The 20,233-nt window shown below is 37.6% G+C and overlaps 6 protein-coding genes across 6 annotated transcripts; all 6 read right to left on the reverse strand.

Moving 5' to 3' along the window:
- Window positions 1–222: 222 nt before the first annotated feature.
- On the reverse strand, window positions 223–4,204 carry GCK72_023999 (uncharacterized protein; the record flags this gene model as incomplete). The annotated part of the gene is made up of 8 exons (XM_053735674.1): window positions 223–363; window positions 769–1,671; window positions 1,755–2,055; window positions 2,102–2,449; window positions 2,500–2,843; window positions 2,943–3,591; window positions 3,659–3,764; window positions 3,808–4,204. The coding sequence occupies 8 exons, from the start codon at window positions 4,202–4,204 to the stop codon at window positions 223–225; spliced, it is 3,189 nt and encodes a 1,062-aa protein (XP_053579240.1).
- A 3,165-nt stretch (window positions 4,205–7,369) lies between these two features.
- Window positions 7,370–10,647, reverse strand: GCK72_024000 (uncharacterized protein; the record flags this gene model as incomplete). The annotated part of the gene is made up of 10 exons (XM_053735675.1): window positions 7,370–7,474; window positions 7,521–7,616; window positions 7,694–7,802; window positions 7,913–8,089; window positions 8,135–8,230; window positions 8,282–8,365; window positions 8,815–8,971; window positions 9,020–9,125; window positions 9,182–9,322; window positions 10,489–10,647. 10 exons carry the CDS (start codon window positions 10,645–10,647, stop codon window positions 7,370–7,372), a joined length of 1,230 nt encoding a protein of 409 aa, XP_053579241.1.
- Window positions 10,648–13,064: 2,417 nt separating this feature from the next.
- On the reverse strand, window positions 13,065–13,800 carry GCK72_024001 (uncharacterized protein; the record flags this gene model as incomplete). The annotated part of the gene is made up of 4 exons (XM_053735676.1): window positions 13,065–13,302; window positions 13,348–13,417; window positions 13,469–13,567; window positions 13,695–13,800. The coding sequence occupies 4 exons, from the start codon at window positions 13,798–13,800 to the stop codon at window positions 13,065–13,067; spliced, it is 513 nt and encodes a 170-aa protein (XP_053579242.1).
- A 669-nt stretch (window positions 13,801–14,469) lies between these two features.
- Window positions 14,470–14,886, reverse strand: GCK72_024002 (uncharacterized protein; the record flags this gene model as incomplete). The annotated part of the gene is made up of 3 exons (XM_003117778.2): window positions 14,470–14,573; window positions 14,619–14,716; window positions 14,786–14,886. 3 exons carry the CDS (start codon window positions 14,884–14,886, stop codon window positions 14,470–14,472), a joined length of 303 nt encoding a protein of 100 aa, XP_003117826.2.
- A 1,143-nt stretch (window positions 14,887–16,029) lies between these two features.
- GCK72_024003 (uncharacterized protein) lies at window positions 16,030–16,565 on the reverse strand (the record flags this gene model as incomplete). Its single annotated transcript, XM_003117633.2, has 2 exons — window positions 16,030–16,255; window positions 16,393–16,565. The coding sequence occupies 2 exons, from the start codon at window positions 16,563–16,565 to the stop codon at window positions 16,030–16,032; spliced, it is 399 nt and encodes a 132-aa protein (XP_003117681.2).
- Window positions 16,566–18,240: 1,675 nt separating this feature from the next.
- GCK72_024004 (uncharacterized protein) lies at window positions 18,241–19,175 on the reverse strand (the record flags this gene model as incomplete). The annotated part of the gene is made up of 4 exons (XM_003117586.2): window positions 18,241–18,258; window positions 18,316–18,436; window positions 18,491–18,605; window positions 19,046–19,175. 4 exons carry the CDS (start codon window positions 19,173–19,175, stop codon window positions 18,241–18,243), a joined length of 384 nt encoding a protein of 127 aa, XP_003117634.2.
- Between the last annotated feature and the right edge of the window lie 1,058 nt (window positions 19,176–20,233).

The raw sequence follows: 20,233 nt of genomic DNA on the forward strand, positions 1-20,233 counted from the left end.
CTGTGTTCAACTTTGTATTCTGATTTTGAAACGTGTTCCCAGTTTGTCCAGAATGAATATTTCGGAATATGAAGTTTATTAAATTGGATTAAAGGAAGATTTTTAAAATCGAAGTATTTGGAAACATATTTGGCTTATGAATATAAATTGAAAAACGTAGCCAGAAAAACGTTGTCAAAATAGTAAATAATGCAATAGACTAAATTATTAAGTTTCTCGTTTTTAATCGTGAACTTTTTCCATCTCGAAAATTTGAAGACCATCCACTTTTTTCAGTTCCTTGATTCCTTGTGGGGTAAAAAATATGAATTGGTTTTGCGGGAACAGTTCTGTTGCCATCTCAACAAGAAGGTCCATAACGATCTGAAATAAGAAATATTGAATTAGTACAATTTTTTAAAGTATCAGGTTGCTAAGCCAATTTTTATCAGTATTGAAAGCTATCGTACTCGAAAATATGTGACAGGAATATAATTGTTTTATAATTAGTTAACATGTCAGAAACCAAAGTTCGTTCGGAGAAGAATTGTTCCATTGAACTTGGATCTTCTAATTTGAGATTTCGGAAACGGAAGGTGATCAAGTGAGATTTTAAATTAGAACGGTGTAAATAGAAACCCAGTAGCTTAGCAATAAGTATGATTGTGTTGAGTGAACAGTTTCTTACAGGTCAGAAGAAGAGAAAAAACTGCAAAAATAACAATAAACGTTCGAACAACAACTCGTTCAATTACCATGTTAGCAAACTACCCTTCAATAATTTCTGACCTCAGAAGTTTCTAGCTCTTCATCAGTGTTATCATCGTCCAATTTGTTGAAATCAAGGTCTCTCTCCTTGCAAGATTTCACATCGATTATAAGCTTCTTCGACTCGTGATCAAGGATAAGATTTCCGGCCATGTTTCCTTTTATCGCCAGAATATCTTGGAATTTTGCTCTAACTTTTTCTTCAGTAGCCGTTTTAAGTTTTGGAAAGGTTCTATTGCGTGCATCTAGAGTGATACGGAAAGTAGTCAGCTCATCCTTCAAAGCATCACAATGTTTTTTATTTTTCTTCGTAGTTTCTTTGAAAGCCTCATATGATGCAAGAGTCACTGAAGTGTCGCAGCCCACCGAAATTTCCTTCAAAGTGTTTTCCATTTCCAACAAGATTTCTCCAGCTTTCTTTATTACTGGAAAACCGGTTAGACATGGCGGATCAGTTTCTCCTTTAGGCTTTTCCATTTTCGACTTATATTCTTTCCATTTTTCTTCAGCCTTATCTTTTTCGGTTTTTAATTCAGCTTCCTTGTTGAGAAACTTTTGCTCGTCGTTTTTGATTATAAGCAGTCGTTGTTGGAGAATTTCCGCCTTACTATCTTCTTCATCAAGTACAACTTTCATATGTTTCATTCTTTCTTGTACATCACTGGCTTCTTTTTTCAAATCTTCCACAATTTGTACTTTTTCCTCATGAAATTCAACTAAAACCGTTTTCTCATTGATGATTTCGGCAAGTTCTTTTTGAAATGTTTCGTAATCGTTATCATTTGTTACCAAACGCTTTTGTAAGTCTTCTATTCCAATTTTGATTTCATCCAATTTGTTTTTTGTTGTTATACTCTCGATGTCCGGTGCACTATCACTTAACTCAGACTTCAGTTTGCGTTCTTTTTTACCAATATTCATCAACTTCAATTCAATTGCACACAGTTCTTTTTTAAGATCTCTTTCTTTTCTTTGAGCTACTTCCAGTATTTTTTTGTCTCGTTTACTCTGTATTTGATGTTTTCTTCCAAATTGACTTCTTCCTCCATCTTACATCGTTTTTCACTCAAAGTTTTTTTGTCAGTGTTGGTCGAAGAATTGTCGAACAATCCGTTTCCGACTCCTTTTCTTCCAGCATAGAAACGATACTGTCTATCGCTCTCACCTGGATACACCACATCTCCTTTCAAAGTACATGCCTTCTTAATATTGGTCGGTATCGTGTCGCTGTTCATATCCTTCATTGCCTGGACATGATCTTCTATCAAGATGGTCTGCTCACAAGCAGGTTTATCAATGAGAACATTGCTATAAAACACATAAGTTTTGTCACATTTCGAGAATAACAACTCACTGAACATCATCATCCGAAATCTTTAAAAGCTGATACATTGTCTTATATTGTGAAGGAGGTTCCATGAGATTCGAGTAGCGTTTCCCTGCGAACTTGCTCACAACTATATTTGGTTTTTCCATATTATCTAAGTTCATTGCTATAAAAATGTCACGAAGTTTTTTTGCATCGCTGTGTGTTGAGCAAATATAATTATCATAGTGACGTCGAAGAAACTCTTCCACTGTGAATGCCCACTTCGTATCCGACAAAGTGATGTACTTTCCAATTGGTCCTTTCGGCATTGTTGTGAACAAATGCCGATTTTTCTCTATTTCAATTCCTATTTCCTCTAATTTTGGTCCGAATCTTAAAAAAATATACCCATTAAGTGAAAATCTTCTGTTTGAAAGCCAAACCTGTTGATGCAATTTTTTTTGACTTCCAATGTTTTGATTTCCCATTCGTTCAATCTGATTCTGCGTCTTGAACCAGCTAGCTCATAATCTTGACCATCAAGTTTTTTGACTATTACTTTGATATTTTCTCGAACAGATTCGATTTCCTTCTCTAGGCACTTCTTCTTTTCGTTTTCATTTTCTTGAATTTTTACCACCTCATCAAGTTCAGATTTTGTTGTTCTTTTTCGCTGAACATAATTTGTTTTTCCCTCCTCCACTAGCAATTTTGCGTACTTTTCATCTTGTTCTTCAATAACTTTCTCAGCATCTGCTCGGTTTTTTCGGTTTCTTCTTATTTTACGCTGAATATTTTTTGCTTTCACTTCTAACTTCAGTACTGATATTTTCGCCTCACTTTCCTCTTAGCGAGCATCATCCATCATTGATTTTATCACTTCTACCTCATCAAACATGTCTTGCTTATCTTTCGCTTTCTCAGCTCTATCTTCTCGATTTTTAGTATAGGCATCCTGTGTTTCCTCAAAGAACTTCTTGCAAACTGTTTCTCGTTTTTGATTAATCTCAAGGCTGTCCTCGAGTTCCTGAACTTCACAGAAAGAGAGTTTCCATCGGTAAACGTTGATTTGTTCACGTAGCTTCAACATTCTCTCTTGTTGTTTATGTTGTTCTTCCATTCGAAGTAATTTCATTTTGTCTCGTTTGAAACTTTCTGTTTTATCCTCTGCGACTTTGTTACAATCATCAATGGCAGATGTGGCAGAAGAGTAAGATTCTTCGATTTTGCTCAGATTGGTAGATTCAATGTAGAGCTTGTAAAGGACTGGTGGTTTCAAATTGGAGAGATATGTTCTTGTTCTGTCTTGAGTCATCCAAAAAACTGGATTCTCGCAATGAATATTGAATCGTTTCAGTATTTTATCGATGGAACCTTTAGTACTTCCAATGGTTTTTTCTACGCCGTTGATCACACTTGTCACTTTGTACGCCGACGTTGTTTTATGTATAGTTCGCGAGATTGTAATACATTTTCCAAACTGTGGAAAATTATTGAATCCTTCATTTGTCAGAGTCACGTTGATTCTGGCCGATCTTAAAAAGCTCTGTTGTTTTGCAAAATCAAATGTTTGTGACTTTCGTAGCCTCACAGTGCACGTACCCTTCATCATCTTTGATATATTGTTTCACGTTGTCCCCTCTATTGTTGTCAGATGCTTTACCACCAAGACACAAATGAATCGCAGCAAACAGAGCACTCTTGCCACCTGAATTCGTAACTTGATTAAGAACGAGATTAACCAAACTCACTTCCGTTAGCTCCTCCGATATAAAAACAATTATTGTCTCGGACATTGAACTCAATTAGGAGATGTTTGTGGCACATGAAATTCTCCAATTCCACCTTTGCAATTCGCCCAGCAACCATCACTTTTTCTCCATTTTTCCACGTTTCCGAAATATCCATTTTGCTTGCATCTAACAAATCGAAACTATTTATTTGTTCATTATCCACCAAATCCAAATTGAGTGCTAGTTTGCTATTTGACAACTCAGATGTATCCATTTGACCATCATCATTTGATTTAGCGAGGATTTCTTGACCATGTTCCACTAAGAAGTTTGGAGCAACAAAATCTTCCGAATCACCAAGCCTAGGTCTTTTCGACGGCAAACCAGCCGGGAGGTCTTGTTGTTCTTCCATCATAACCTACTGGATTGCACTACACCATTCGATCAGATCTGGAATAATAAAATTTGTAAAAATTACTGTACTCAAAAAAAAAGAGGCAATATCTTCGAAGATATGAATTAAACAAAATCATGACTGAAGATCGGAGAGAACATTGTCGCTAGAGTTGTGTCACGTGTTCATGCAGATGTTGTAGTATTGATCTAAGAAGCTCGAAAGATATCTGACTGAAATGTAAATGTGAAGACAGGATAAATAGAACACATATGTTACTACTAAATAAAAAATAGGAAAACTTTCAATTTTTTTTGAACTGAAAGTCATTTTCTTCGGAAAAAATGAAAATCCTATTCACACAGCCAAGTCAGAGATGTTCCTAATTTTCGAAAAAACAAAAAATATGTGATAAAAAAATTTTAGGGAAATTATTCAAATTGCTAACGCATACTGATATGTTGATTAACCAGAATGCGGTGCATTGGCGCAAATAGTGTAATGGCACGTAAACAACAATTGAACGACTACAATGAAAGTGTGCTCCACTGTGAACTGGGTAGAAGCGGAAAATTCAAAGAAGAAAGCACAAGCGAATTTACCATATTTTCATGTTTTTCTGCGGGAAAACAGGTTTTTGTGTGAAAAAATGTCTTGTAGGCACAGGGAAACAGATTTCAATTAGTATACAACTGGTTTTTTCTGACTTATGGAAAACTAGGCTGTTTTTAAATGAAAACTTATTAAATTTGAACGATACGTGTCAAATACGATGAAAATTTATGTATTTCTGATATATGATGAATATTTCATAGCATTTCCTGTGAATATATTGTCCAGATTCTTGTTTTTTAAAAATCTCTCTATGACTTTTATTGTTATTCCATGCGTACCGCTTGTTTTTCAACAAAAACTGTCTGAATTAGATAACTGTTCTTTCTCTTTCTTAAAATGGCGTGAATGCAAGTTAAAATAGCATTTTTTATTAGAATAATGATTTAAAAATAAAAGTGGAATGCGAATGTTTAAAAAGTTCTGCGAATGCGAGAAGCGGCACGTTGACGAGCAGTGAATCTAGCTCTATTCTTGGTTGGATAAGTAGTATCTCCTGATCCAGTAGATCCTCCTCCTGCTCCAGCTGGTGCTTCTTCTGCTTTAGTTGGAGAACTTTCTCCTGTAGCTGCTGCCTCGGCTGGGGCAGTTTCTCCACCTCCAGCTCCAGTTGGTGCTCCTTCTCCGGTAGCTTCTCCATCTTTTCCAGCGTACTTTCCAGATTCAGTTCCACCGGCTGGTGCTCCTTCTCCTTCAGATGGAGTTCCTTCAGTTGCTGGGGTTTTCTCAGCTCCTTCAGATGTTGGTTTCTCTTCAGTTGATAGCGCTTCTCCATTTGATGATGCTTCTCCTGATGGGGCTGATTCGGGTGCTGGAGATTCTCCGACTGGGGCTGGAGCTGGAATTTCAGCGGAAGATCCTGCAGTTTCAGCTCCCTGTAAGAATGTTAGTTATGGATGAGAATGTTTTCAAAAGTTACTTACCACTGGAGATCCTTCAAATTCGGTTCCTGTTGGGGCTGCGTATCCGCCACCTCCTCCTCCGGCAACATCTCCCTTTCTTGATGGGCATGGACAGTAAGCAGCATCTTCACCAGCAGTTCCAGCAGCTCCTGGGAGTCCTGGGAAACCATCTGGTCCTTTCTCTCCTGGCGATCCTTGTGGTCCTGTCTCTCCTTGTGCTCCTCCGGTTCCATCCTCTCCACGCTCTCCTGGAAGTCCTTCGTCTCCTGGAAGACCGTCCATTCCAGTTGGTCCCTTTGGTCCTGGTGCTCCTTTAGCAAATCCTTTTCCGTCAGCTCCTGGTGATCCACGTTCTCCTGGTGGTCCCATTGGTCCTGGATGTCCGTGATCTCCTTCTGGTCCATCATCTCCTGGTGCACCGTCACGTCCAGCGTTTCCTGGTCCTCCTTTATCTCCTTTCTCTCCACGAGATCCACGTTTTCCTTTGTAACCGGTAACTCCTGGTGGTCCTGCTGGGCATGCGGTGCAAAGATCTCCAGCACTGCTGGCAGCTTGCTCATTGCTTCCATCAGATCCATCTTTTCCTGGTGTTCCGTCAGTTCCATCAGTTCCTGGCTCTCCAGGAGCTCCAGCTTCTCCTTTTGGTCCAGGTGGGCATGTATTGTCTACAACAACAGTTGGTGCGCCTTCTGGAGCAGTTCCAGCAGCTGGTGCGGTGTCTGTTGGTGCTCCTCCTCCAGCTTCTTTGTCTAAACATTGAACACTTGAATATGCTCTAGGATACTAACTAAAAAAACTTACATGTCTGTCTGGCAACTCGTCGGTGGCTTTCGTTAGTGACCAATTCTTTCCACAAAATATTCGAAGTTTCTTCAAATCCGGTCTTGGCAGATTCCAATTGAGAAGTCATGTCACTCATCGTGTAGAAGAGAACAGGGGTGGCAGTGACCATGATCAGGAAGGCACATCCAGACAGGATGACAGCAAACGAGACGGTTGAAGACGAAGACTCCATGCTCTTGTAACTCATTGTATTAAAACAATGAAAGAGAGAATTGGATGATGGAATTGTAAAACCTTTCTTGTCTTTTATACTAGCATACTTATCTGAAATCTTGATCGGAATGTTCCGGAACTAGTCCAAACCACTTTTGGTTTTTATGATGGTTATCGTATTCACAAATTTCCGTTTTCTCTTTAAAACTTTATAAACATTTATTGCATATGCATGAAAAAGGACTAATACTAGAATGACCCATATTTAGAAGGAATTTTTACCTATTTGAAGAAAAAAAAACGTGTTTTCACTTTAAAACGTGTAAAAGTAAGTTCCGGGAGCAAACGTAACGTCATTAAGAATGAAGTATGTATAAAAACTAGAACAGTGAACTAGTTAAGCATTAAAAAGCTGATTAGTTTTGCAACAACAAGCAGGAGATCTTTAATTCAGATCGATGCTAACAGCGGTTAATATGAATTCGGAGGTTTCAATATAAAAAAAGATGGGAAATTACCAAAAATACTAATCCCCGAGGTAAGAAAGAAAACCAATAACTGGAAAGATACCGCGTTTTTAAAGGATTGTTTGAAGTCCAAAGGAAGTGTTGTAACGTGCGTCAAAAGGTGGATATGCTTCAAAGCTGTGATACTAAACTACTGAAAAAAAACGTTTTTAGATCAATTGTTGGTCCATCATGTGCTGTGTCAATGTTCCATCAAACAGCATTTGGAACTCGTCGTTTGTCGGCACCAAGATATCTGGGTCGGCTGGTTGTGGCTGAAAATTTAGTCATAAGTTTCAGCTTTCCGGTAGATAAACCAACAGTAATCACTCCAGTTTCGATCAGGTTGGTCACTCTATTATGATAACTCATGTGTTGATTGAAGCTTCCTTCGTCGGCGAAAGGTCGGAAGCACTTCTGAAATGGATAAGTTTGAGACACATGCATTTGAATAATCAAACATATTTCAAACCACGGAATTATGTAAGACTAACCTCGCAGAAATAGTCAAGACCATCACGACTGTTCTCATGCTCGATGCTGTGATGACTGATGCAATCCATTCTTGTCATGAATTGCACTTTGCAGATTGGGCAGTCGTGTCTGAAAATATACGTTTGCTCTTTAGCTGTTCATCAAGAAACTCTCAATCAGAAAAAGATACTTTGACTGGGAGATTTTTGGATCCTTCTCTAAAAGTCAAAATTTCTTACGTCTCAAATGCAATTGACTTTGCGATCTCGAATAGGTTGGCCCATCTTTCTAATGCCAAGTTGTTGAAGATCGTGTCTTCCAGTCGGCGAATCTTGTCCTCAAGCTCCACTTGTGGAAGAATATCTCCTCTTCTCAACTTGTCAACCCATTGTTCTGGTTCTCCCAATCCAAGTTTCCTGTAACCAAAATTCATTGTCTCAGATCTTCTCTTAATTCCTCACTTTTTCTTTGGTCTAGCGGGCGGTGTGTAGTAAGGTCCTCCGGCTCCACGTACAATGATGGCGTCATCTGGTATATCAGCTGGCGGTCGTCGATTGCTGAACCGAGAGTTACCCAATATAGGCGTTCGGTTTTTAGTAATATCAAACCTTGCAAACGGCCTCCAAGCAGCCTCCAGCTCTTCCTTTGTCGTAACGTGTGTTCGGAGATGCTTTTTTAGATTTCCTTTTAACCTAAAATGTAAAAGTTTTTTTTCGTTCGTATTTCTCTGTTTCAATTCGCAACAATATTTGTTGCAAAATGTTGATTACTGTCACGAGTGTCTATCTAATCGAGGCGATGCATCTTATCTACGACTTTTCAATTCACCGTATACATACACACTCTCTCGGCAGGAATCGATCTACAGTGTTGCCCTGGCATTACGGTGTCTCTTTTCTCTCTCACTTTTTTTCTCTACCGTATCTCGCAACGTACACTGTATACACCGTATTACGCCCGTACACAAGAGAGTCCACGAGGCAGATGGTGACGATCGTCGCGCAAACGGCCACATTTTTATTACTGTATATACAATGACAGAAGAGCAGAAAACGACGGAAAAAAAGAGAAAAGAGGAAGACCATGCATGAGCCACAGACCGTTAGAAAGACAGACCGCTGACATTTTGATACAGACTCACCGACACGTCTTTCCACAATATGGACATGCATGAGGTGTAAATCCCGTATGAACTGATCGATGTTCAAACAAGTTTGATTTAAATCGAAACGATTTAGAACATATATCACATCTAAAGGGCTTCTGATCTGTGTGTATCACTGCATGTTGTTGTAAACCTAGAAACAAAACATTTTACAAAGAGGTACCCAAAAAATAGCTCTTACCTTTATAAGACACAAATATTTTATTGCAAACATTACACTGATGCACTGCTCGAGGTGTCATCATTCCTTCCACCATTTCATCCTCTTCGGGGTACGCCATTTGGTACTGTAAAAATGAAAATCGGTTTTTAGTAAAGTTCAATCGCAAAAACGGAAACTAACCTGTGTATAATCTTGTTCATCCATCATCAAATCTGATTCGTCCATGTGCGGGTTATGGTGATATACATTTTGATTCGACCCGTGAGTCATCCTCGAATCGTTGAAGTCCGTGACAGACTGTTCCACAGAGTTCCGCTGACTCTGAAATGTTGAGAATGACTACTGTAGGTAAAATGAAAAGAGTGAAAGAAAGGGCGGAGACACTGATTTACACAGAAGTATTAGAGAGATAAGGTAGGAAATGAGATGGGACACTTCGTAGGAACACTATATTTTCAGATTTTTCAGAAAAAAGTTAAATATTTTGGGGTAAAAACTAAAGTTTCCAGTGACAGTAATTGTTCAGTTTTCATGCCGAAACCTGCTGAAAACAGTTAAAACCAACTGAAGACTCTAAAAACAATGTCTAAAAAGCTAAAATTTCAAACCGCGCGCCTTGGCGCCAATTCTTTACAGGTTATGGTAGATGTCAATACGGTAATGAAGGAGACATATGCGAAGACGCGACGCGGCCGCGACGCACGAGACGCAGACACTGCGATTGTGTGTTGACGCAGAGAAAAGTGTACGTTGCTGGTAGAGGTCACCCTTTCCCACCAGCTGGCTGCTTTTCTATTTGTCAAAGAAACATGGTGAAATCACCGACAAACTGTCGCCAAGAATAATTGGGTGGGTTTTCAGAGTTTTTTGGTGGAATGAGGTTAAGAAATGTACAAAAACTGATAGTTTGTTTTTTTTGCTGATAATATTTTCTCTTTTCAAAATTAAATTAGTTAGAAACTTTTTGAAGTTTTTTGTGGCTTTAATGGTGATGAAGTATTCATTCGAATGAAAAAAAACATTGGTTTCCATGCCTAACAATTTCTCAGCAAGATTAACGTAAGTGTGGGACGAAACATCATACTTCAGAAGTGAGTGTCAAAAGTGACATGGGATAATTTACTGAATACAGCTGCTAACAACAAAAAAATAATTTGGGGCTGAAAAATAAAAGCCAAAATGTAAACAAATTTTGTATATTCGATTTTTGCAATATGAAAACAACAGGGTTTCCTCGATTGAAATATTTAATCGGTTGTGGTGAAGAAATTCAAAAATATGAGTATCTACAGTCTCTGTGCAAAATTTCTTTACGTCATCGAAGAAAAGAAGAAAAAACGAAAACATTCGGTGATTTTCGGAATGAAAGGTCACCGACTTGCCAACTCCACGTGAATACATTTACTTCGAATCCGCGCAGAAAGACGAAACAGATGGCTCCGTCCGTCCGCTTGGCCCAACCTCCCCGAAGCTTTATGTCGACTCACCGTGTAACTCCAAGGATATTGCTGGTTGTTGTTGTTGTGTTGAGGATGGTGGTGAAAAGGGTAGTGTTGGAGTCCATTGGAGTTAGAAGGAACGAACGGCGGCGGCGGGTGTTGATGAAAATTGGCCTGCTGTTGAGGGTAATGTTGTACGTTCATCATTCTGAATATGAAGAAGTGATGGTTTGGCAGAACGAAGGTAGAAAGGGAAATTGAAAAAAGAGAGAACATGATTGGCGAAGAAATGAATATCAACAAAAACGTACAAAAAAAGAAGAAGTTCCTAACCAAACAATTGATAAGATTGAGTGAAAAACGTGTTATTCATGAGTATCTCATGAAACAAAAAAAACCAAATATATTTTGCAAGGTTTTTCGAAATTATCAAGGTTGGTTGGTTTTTTGAAACGAAAGCAAGCTCTGCAGATTTTTTTGAAGGAGAACGTTCTCTTAAACAAAAATTATTCAACTCTTTTTATTGAAACTATCTGGAAAATCTGAAATGTTGATACCTATGTTAAAAATGAAAATTAGAACTAATACTTAAAAAATTTCAAAAAAGTATATAAAAAGGCTTAATGAACGCAGATCTTCCGTGAAGGGCACATTCCAAAAAAGAATTGCATTGAAAAAACAAGCTTCTAACCCAAAGTGTTCCTTTTCTTACATGTCATGTTTGCGTTGCGCAAAATCTAGGTACCCGCCAACATGAGACTGATGAAAGTGAGATTACATGTGGGATACGTCGAAGCAGATGTTTATTTCATAAAAAGTGTTTCTTTTCAAATTTTTTCTCTAAGTTTTCTTTTGCTAAACTCAATTTCTAGGAGAAAATGTGGAAAAAAGTAAGCAAACTCCGGTTTCTAGTTATCACTCCTGTTAATGAGTATTCACTAGGGATTACGCTCTGTTGGGTAAAGTCAATGTTTTTGAAAATATAAAAGTTTAGATTTAGCATTGGAAAGTTGTTTGACCATTATCTTATTTTGATAACAAAAGAGCTCGTGAAATTTCTGAACTTTGGTGATGAATGGAACACAAAATACTTTCAAATAGTACATGGGCTCTAATCCTTCCTAGAACACCAATTCTGAATCCAAAATTGAATACAATTGTTTTTGACTTGGAATATGCATATATTCATTGTGGCTCCAAAAAATGTGTACCAACAGACCACACACAGCTGTAATGTATATACCGCTGCAAAGTATGAACAAAGAGTTCCTGAACAAAAATACTTGATAAGAGAGTTTTGAAACTGATTTCAGTTCTCGATTTCTAAAGTTCACATTCAATAGAAATTAGTTTGAAATTGAAATGATAGGGTTTGGTGTTAGTGTGTTCTGCAGCAGTATTCATGTAAGAAGTTAATCCAAGATGTTCAGAAGAAAGTGTGAAAAATGAAGAAGATGCGAAACTCTCTCACCGAGAAAAGAAGTACAATCGGCAAGTTGTTCTGGGAAATTAGATTAAGAGAAACGAGCACAAGTTGAGAAGCTCCTTCACTGAGATACTCGTCGAGCAAAAAAAGGATGGGTGAAAGATACTCGCACCATGAAGGGTGTGAGCTTCTTCTGTTTAAGGAACAGCTGCTCAACTAGACGCTTCCGTTTTAGGTCATCTAACACACAACATTTTCTTATCCGGAAAAGCACACATTCTCGTCATTTAGTAGACTTTTTGAGAATCTTCCGTCCCGCCCATTTATTGAACTGACACAAGAGGCAAAGGATTAACCGGTGGACTCGACTTGTTGCAAAGTACATGGTGTAATTCTTTCACTAGAGGCGTGCGGAACGAAATCACTGCAGTCAGGTATATGAGTGAGAAGGCGTGGCTTCATTTTTCTTGCCTCCATAGAATCGTTGGATTTGATTCTTTGAGCATTGAGTACGAAAACATAAAATGTTTTGAAAGAGTTGGAATCGCCTAACAAGTTAGAAAAGTCCTAGACATCGAAAAAATTAATCAGAAAAACGTTGGCTACTTTAGTGTCTGGTAGGAAGGAGTGAAAAACTAATCAAGTAGTTTTAATAGTTGATAAATGAAGTTAGTAGAGAAGTTTTCTTCTACATAAACCAATACGTGTGTTCAAGATGACAGTTGTTATCAGTTTTAGTCGTCTTCCGAAAAATAAAAAAAGTTTACTTCTAAAATAGTTGTCTTTACTTCTGATTTATCACGCACGAATATCAAAAAAGGACAAAGTTTATTCACAAAGAGCCTGAACGCAAGTGAATATGATGAAATTAGTGGTGAGACTACCGAGTAAGTTTATGAATTCTTTGGTAGAAACTAGGCAAGAACAGAAATAAAATCAAAGCAAACATTACAGGGTGGAAGAAAATTTGTAGATAAGAAAAACCTATGAGGTGATTGATTACGAGTGGAAACCAAGGAGGCCACGAGAAGGACAACGAAGAAGAAGAACAAATTCAAAATTGAATGCAATGGAAACAGAAATCTTTCATAAATTAAAAGTATAGGTTGGAGCGGAGGAATTTCTGAGCAAGACACTCATTCGTCTTGCATGTCCAATGTCGGAGTAAAACTTTTTTGAGAGAAAAACTTTATTTCCTTCATTCATTAACCAGATTGCTTGACACAAGGAAAAATGAGCCTCCTGAAGAAGTTGGATTCAGTTTTTTAGGAGGATCGAGATATTCATCAAGAAAATGAGTATCACTAATAGAAACGGGTGTAAGAGTTGTTGGTTTAGTAGGTTTTCTTGGCGAACTCTTTTTTGGCTTTTCTTCCACTTTGTCCTCTGAAGTGGGTTCGGATTCTGAATCCGAATTAGAGTTCGAGTGCGAATTCCTGCAAGATAAAAATTGAATTTCTAAAAAATTTACAGTAAGATACTTTGAAGTTATACTTGAAGTGTCCGATGGAGTGTGTATAGCTGGTGTTTCGCTTCCATTTATTCTTTCGTCTACAAAAAAGTACAAAGAGGGCTCATTTCGTTTTTATGAGTGTTACCCACCAATTTTCTCAAGATTTCGGTTTCGCTTGTTTAATTGGTTTTCAAATTCTCCGGGCCAAACGACTTTCGGCTTTTTTGGTGGCTCGCTGTCATCTATTTCTGGAATGTATTTTGTATTGAACGGATAATTGAACAAGGAGTGTGGAAAATGGAAATTTACTAGAGTAATGGGAAAATTTTTTTTTAAATTTCGCAATAACAAAAGTTTTGATTGACAAAAACTGACCTGTGCCCAAGTACCGCCGTTTCGTCTCTTCATATTTGTCTCGGTTTCGTTGACGCTTCCGCTCACCTTTCACCCAAACATATCTTTGAAAGGCACCGGCATGCATCAGAAAAGAAAATAGTTTTGCTAAGGGAAAAGTTCAAAATTAAGACACACGTGTCTCGAAGACACGCTATTGTTCGTTCAGAATTCTTGATGACCTAGCAGTGGTCGCTGGCTGTTTGAAGAACAAAAAACGCAAAGAGAATATGTAGAAGATTTAGTAAATGTTACAGAACCACCCGAAATTATTTTAATGGTTTCTAGAAATCAAAAAGAAATGCCTTGATAAAATGCTTGAACCAAAAGAAAACACGAAGGCAAGAAAAGTTTGGAATCACGAGAAATGATGGTTCCAGTGTTTGATTCCTGATAGTTCCTGAAGTTCAGACGTCGGTATTCATGGGGAAGGAACATCTTCATATGGTTCATCTCGTTAATCTCTACGTTTTGCAGTAGTGGTGTTCTGTTGTACTCACTGCAATAAGACAATCTTTTTGATTGTTGATTTCGAGTTTGATAGGTTACCTGAAATCAGGAGACAAATTAATGAAATTGCACTTGTCCATGTTTGAGCAGATGCAAGTGTCTGTAAGGTCTGCCAGCTGAAATCATTCATTGACTTTCAAGAAACCGGAAGTTATCCCAAACCTCGCAGAGAAGTGTTCCGTTTGGATTGCCGCTCTCGTTTGAACTGAAAATCAAACAATTATTTTTATGAAAAAATATGAAAAAACTACTGTTTTTGAGCCAACGCAATAGTTTCCATTTCGGCGGTTGTCAAATTCAAACAACCACTGGTATACATCACTGACGGACGAGCAATCTCTTTGTGAAATCCTAAAATAAAATTTTGTAAAATATGGAAAATTTATATTAACTTACTCATAAAGCACGCATTCCCGTTACAAAGAATTGGCCGGCGTGGTTTGCAACCAAAAAGAGAGATGTGACTACGGTCATAGTCCATACAGTGAACACATCTGAAATCGAAAAAAAATTATTTGAGACTCAAGGTAACAACATAAAGTCTATGTAACACCAAAACTTACTGTATGAAACGATCAACCGCCCAAGTTTTCAATTCTGGAACCAGCACCGATTCGGCAGATAGAACAAATCCGAGAAGTAATAGGAATTGGACCACTCTCATATGCTCACTGCAAATGATTTCCTTCTCAGAATTTCAAAATAGTTAGGAAGGAAAACGTGACGTATATCCAATTGAATTTCTCAGAAATTGGTTAACACCGTATGACAATGAAAAACAACCAACAGAGAGGGGGGGACCAACTCAATAGACTTGATGAATTGAGTCTGGATGGAAATGAGACATACGGGAAAATATGTTCAGATATCATTGGTTCAAAGAAGAAATAATTATTGTACTATTGACCTTTTGGTCGTTTTTTTTCTAATGCACTTTTTAAAAGATGAAGTCATGTCAAATGCTTTTCATGTCGGAATATTTTATCTTTACTCAACTCGCGCGTTTTTTCTCAAGTGAAGGTGTAGTGAGAGAAGAAACAGGAAGAATAACTAATTCCAAAAATGAGGAGAGTACACCTGGCTTAGCTCGAAAACAACTTCAAACAAAGAGAGAAAAATTATATGTAGAATCGCAATGAGAAAGATGAAAGCACGTGTTTATTAAGAGAGACACTCAATGAAATCAAACCACGGGAAGTTATAGACAGACGCTCTAATTGGTTGAGACGCCGCAGAAGCTCTATTGGGAGTTGAAATCATTACGGGACATGTGTACTTTAATTTCTACACTTTACTTCTCTAACAATAAAATAATGAGAAAAAGAGGAGAATGAAAACGGATTGTTTTGATTATCAAGTTTACGATACTATTTTTGCCAAAACTAGAGTGTCTGCTCACTTTTTTCTGTCAGAATGTGAGTTTTTGTGCACTACGCCTCTATACGAATAATGACTGAAGAAAAATCTAATTGATTTTATTGCTTGACCAATTCTTTTCTCGAAAAGAGTGTTGTTTTGTATTGGAAAATGAGGCTGTCAGAAAGCAGTGAAGCTGCTTGGAGCCACCATTTTCAATTTAATTTGCAAATGAACGTTCTCGGAATACGCTAAGAAGCATTTGTGTCAAAAAACCACTATCAATCATTTTCATTGTTTTTATTCAGATATAGAAACTATAATCGTTAAAAAAAATAGTTTGTTAGATTGCAAAGACGATCTTCACATCAGAAATCTTCTTCATCTTCTTCCTCTTTCTTTTCAAATCCTTGTGGACAGCTTGTGCTTTTGGCAAGCATCTGTAAAAGAGCTATTTTATCTTTTTTCTATTAACAAGTACCTCATTGATATAGTTGGAATCATTCTTGTTGCTACATAGCTGAAGCATGCAGATGGCTTGATCGCGAAGTTGAGGGAGCAAGAAGAAGTCAGCTTCCTGAGTGAGCATTGCCAACCTGTCCGGGTCTTTTGGAAGGCAAGCTTCCCAAAGTTGTCCAGCTTTTCGAAGACGGAAGTAGTTTAGGACAATGCCGAATCTAGAAATTGAACACTTTTGTGTTTTCAAATCGGTAAATTGGAAAGAATTCCCTAATGCAGAAAGAGAAATTTTCATTCTTTTGTTTTCAATCAAGGTCGTAATTATCTGGGACTGTCTTTGTTCTGATGCACTTACGAGAATGGGTCCCTGTCGACAAAGTACGCACCATCACGATCGCTTGTGAATGGAGATGCCTTTGTTCGAGAGACAAACCATTTGTGGAAGATGGAATCAACTGGAAACGTTGTCTTCAAGGTGGCCATCGGAGTACCGCCAACATTGAAGCGGATTATTAGAGTGTCGGTCATCCTGAAAATTAAATTACTTTATGGAAGAAAAATATATTGCGAAATATGAATGCATCAAAAAAGGATTTCATAAGACAAAAGAAATAAAATGGGAAAATTCTTGTTTAGATGAAAGAAGTTTTCGAGGGTGCCAAGTGAGTGTCTTCTCATGAAATGTTAAGCACAAATGTCGTTGGACACATCTCTCAAAGGGCACCACCACTTATTCGAATTGATCGAAATGTGTGGCCCCTCTCTTCTGTTTCTGCTACACATTTCAGATTCATAAGCAAACGGGAAAAAGGAACATTTGGTAGAGAGAGACGTAGAAACGAGAACGCGATTTGGGAGAAAAGAAAGGTGGAGGAGCCAATGTGCACATGCAAATAGGCATGAGCCTTACCCCATTCATTTGTCACTCGAAACGTCAAGGTCGATATTGAAGGAATAATTGGAGCTGTTCTTGTGACTAAGATATGAGGAATTAGGGATTCAAGATATTCGTAATCCGATAAGGCAAAGGAGTCTACTCTCAGCTAATAATCTGAAAAATTTTATAACTTGATCAAACGAATTTGTCACTACATGAAAAAATTCCAGTATGCACTAATATGGTTCATTAAAAAAACAGATTTATCAGAACACATTCTTTTACATTTCGCAATGATTTTAGTTGCAAGCTAGCAGAAACATCGGACGCAGGTGATCAAACAGGTCTCTAGGCGTTCTCATCTAGTATTAATGAGTTTCTCGAAACATTGTTGTGAATTCTGAGAAAAAATCCAAAACACGAAAAACCAAAAAAAGAAACCGACCAACCTAAACGGAAAGAAGGATTTGACGTGACACGGGAAACAAACTAAAATAAACCACCTCTCATTTATTTTCTGTCAAACGATGAGAACCAAAAACAAAAGCAGATTGCCCAGAGGGCACCCATAAAATGTCATGAAAGATGGAACTGCATGCATAGATGCTCCAATCTTTTGTTCAAATCAAAAAGAAAAGTGGAAGGGATGCGAGTCTTAGACACTATTGGTGCGCTCTTTTGAGCATTGAAATTTGATACTAGAGAGAGAAAAGAAACACGTCTTTTGTGGAATAACATGAGTGTATCTTCTGAATAACTGAAAGAATCGAGCGAATTGTGAAAGACTGCCAAAATGTGAAAAAGGAAAGCCCTCACCGAGAGGCGCAATTCCAAATTACACCTGACCAGTTTGTATATGCCTTCCACTTCTCTACTACTCTCTATTCGCTAGTCTTTACAATAGACAGCTTTATTAGTATGAATTACGCCATTGTTGTGGATTCCCCTAGATTTTCATAATAGTGCTTAACGGAATGTGTGCTGCGGATTGAAAACCGTGTGAGATATTACTTACCATAATAAGAAATATGGATTCTCGGATTTATATGGCTGCCCTTTACACGTCATTTTTTACTGATCTTCGATAATTTTTATGTTTTATTTTCAAGTATATACAACATATTTTTAACTACATGACAGTTCAAAACCAGTTCAGGAAAACATTCCTTTCTATTAGAAATTTCTAAACAAAAACTGAGATTTAGTCGAGAGAGAGAGAGAGAAAGAGAAAAATGTAGACAGGAACAATATTTTATCTCCAGATTGGAAGTGACAACCGGTAGGAATCAGTGCATAGGCTTAAATACACACTCGTTGGGATACATGTCACAGCAAAACTGATTCCTGAAATTACAGCGCGTGATTGAATGACAGAAAAGGGAAATTGCTAATTTCCGTTACCTCTTTTGAACTGATTTGTGGAGATGACAACTCTACACACGAATCCATTTTGGTTGTCAGGTCGATAGTGAACTCTGTGTATTCCGTTGGCTCCCGTTGTTTAGCAACTTGAGTTAGAGCTCTGAAAAAGGATAGTTGCACTTTAACGAGCAAATGTTGAGACTGAATGACTCACTCTAGCTTGCTTCGGGTCTTCCAGATGCTATTCAAAGCGCAGACAAATATTGCAAAGCAGCAGAATAGAAGTGGTGCAACAACAGATACCAGGAAGAAGACATCAGAAGATTCGTCTGCAACCGCAGTCATTTTTAGGAAGAATATTGGACAGAAGACAAAAAAATAGAAAAAGCCGGCAGTTATTTACAAGATCTTCAAGAGGAATGAATGAAATCATAAAATGACTGCTATCCACGCAAGTGCTAGGTGGATGATTTATTGCATTTCTGACAGAGGCCCATTTATTTTCCTTCCATTAGATATGCAAATCGAAAGTTTTAGAAAAGGCCAAGAGCTGGAGTTGACGTTATTGGTCCCAGAAATGTGTCACATGAAGGAAAACTAGACAGTGTTCTTTTGCATTTTTCCAAGCTCACATATTTCTTTTTTTCTTGTGCTTAAAAGATACTCTAGTAGAATAATTCAACTTGACATCATCCATTTTGCATAAACGGAATGAATTGTTCTAATGTGTTAGTTTAAGTATGTACATGTCTAGGCGTGTTTCACTTACCGAGAAAAGGATTCAATCCGCCAACTTTTTTCTTTGGCCACTCTGTTGTTGTGAGATTCAAATCTTTATCAAAGAGATCAGATGGTGTTGGTGTTACAGTAGACGCCATTGACGATATGGTTAGTTTCATGTGAAATCTGTGCATGGTTTAATTTGAATGCATAAAATGAAGAATAACAGAAGTTAATGCCAGATTGATAAAATGGGGAAGGTAGAAATATTGAGCAAAGAATAAAAGAAAAAAGAGGAAAAGGGAAAGAGATTAGCGGACAGCTGGATGTGATATGCGTTGGATCTCTTAGATAATAACCAATGGAAAAAAAAAATTATTCAAAAAGCCATATCTGTTGAACTATAAAGATTTTTGATGGCTAGACAATCTTATGAAACTAGCGAACATTTTTGAAGATTAGCATGACGTTTTGAGCTAACGAAGTCTTCTAGTAAAACATTATGAAAGATGAGAAAAGGAAACTAAAGATGAGCACACTCCAGCTCACCAATTTATTTTTTAGTCAGCAGACGTTCAAACCTAATTATCATTCAATTTTGGATAAAGAGACGAAATAGCTCTCCGCTCTCATTTTTCTAGAATTGGGGAAAATGACTCTCCTAACCGCTCGAAGCCACTTTAGTGGGATGGATTAGTTCGCATCGGAAGTTGGCTACGGGAATATTTTTTTCGTGATTCTGGTAAGCTTGTCATATACATTTAAAAACTAAAGATGGGTTTTCGGAGCTTAGTCGGACTTTGAAATAAATGCAAAAGTGTTCTAAGCCTAAAAAGGGAAGAGAAATGAAAAAAAAACTGGTCTTCTGTGTTTGTTTACACTGGAATAATATGTCAAGCTTTTTGAGAAATAGGTTTTGGTCGGTTAAGGGGTAATAAAACACTTTTCATCTTGGTTTAATGAGTTCAGTTTTCATTCTTCTCCAATCGGAAAAATGAGTAGAAACGAGCACGAAAAATGACTGAGTAAAGCAATAAATTTAATCGAGCGACCTCCTTCAACCCCACTTTTTCGTTTCTTCATCTATCCCTTTGAGCCTTCACGATTTATTTGCTTTGACAAGAAGAATCGATGAAACAACTGCACGGGGTCGAAAAGAAGAGAGAAAAGTAATTTATAAAACATGTGTTCATGAGAACTTCTGATTGTCTTCTGCATTGCACGGAGATAGACAGAG

The sequence above is a fragment of the Caenorhabditis remanei genome, chromosome X (assembly GCF_010183535.1).
Source record: "Caenorhabditis remanei strain PX506 chromosome X, whole genome shotgun sequence".
NCBI classification, from domain to species: Eukaryota; Metazoa; Nematoda; class Chromadorea; order Rhabditida; family Rhabditidae; genus Caenorhabditis; species Caenorhabditis remanei.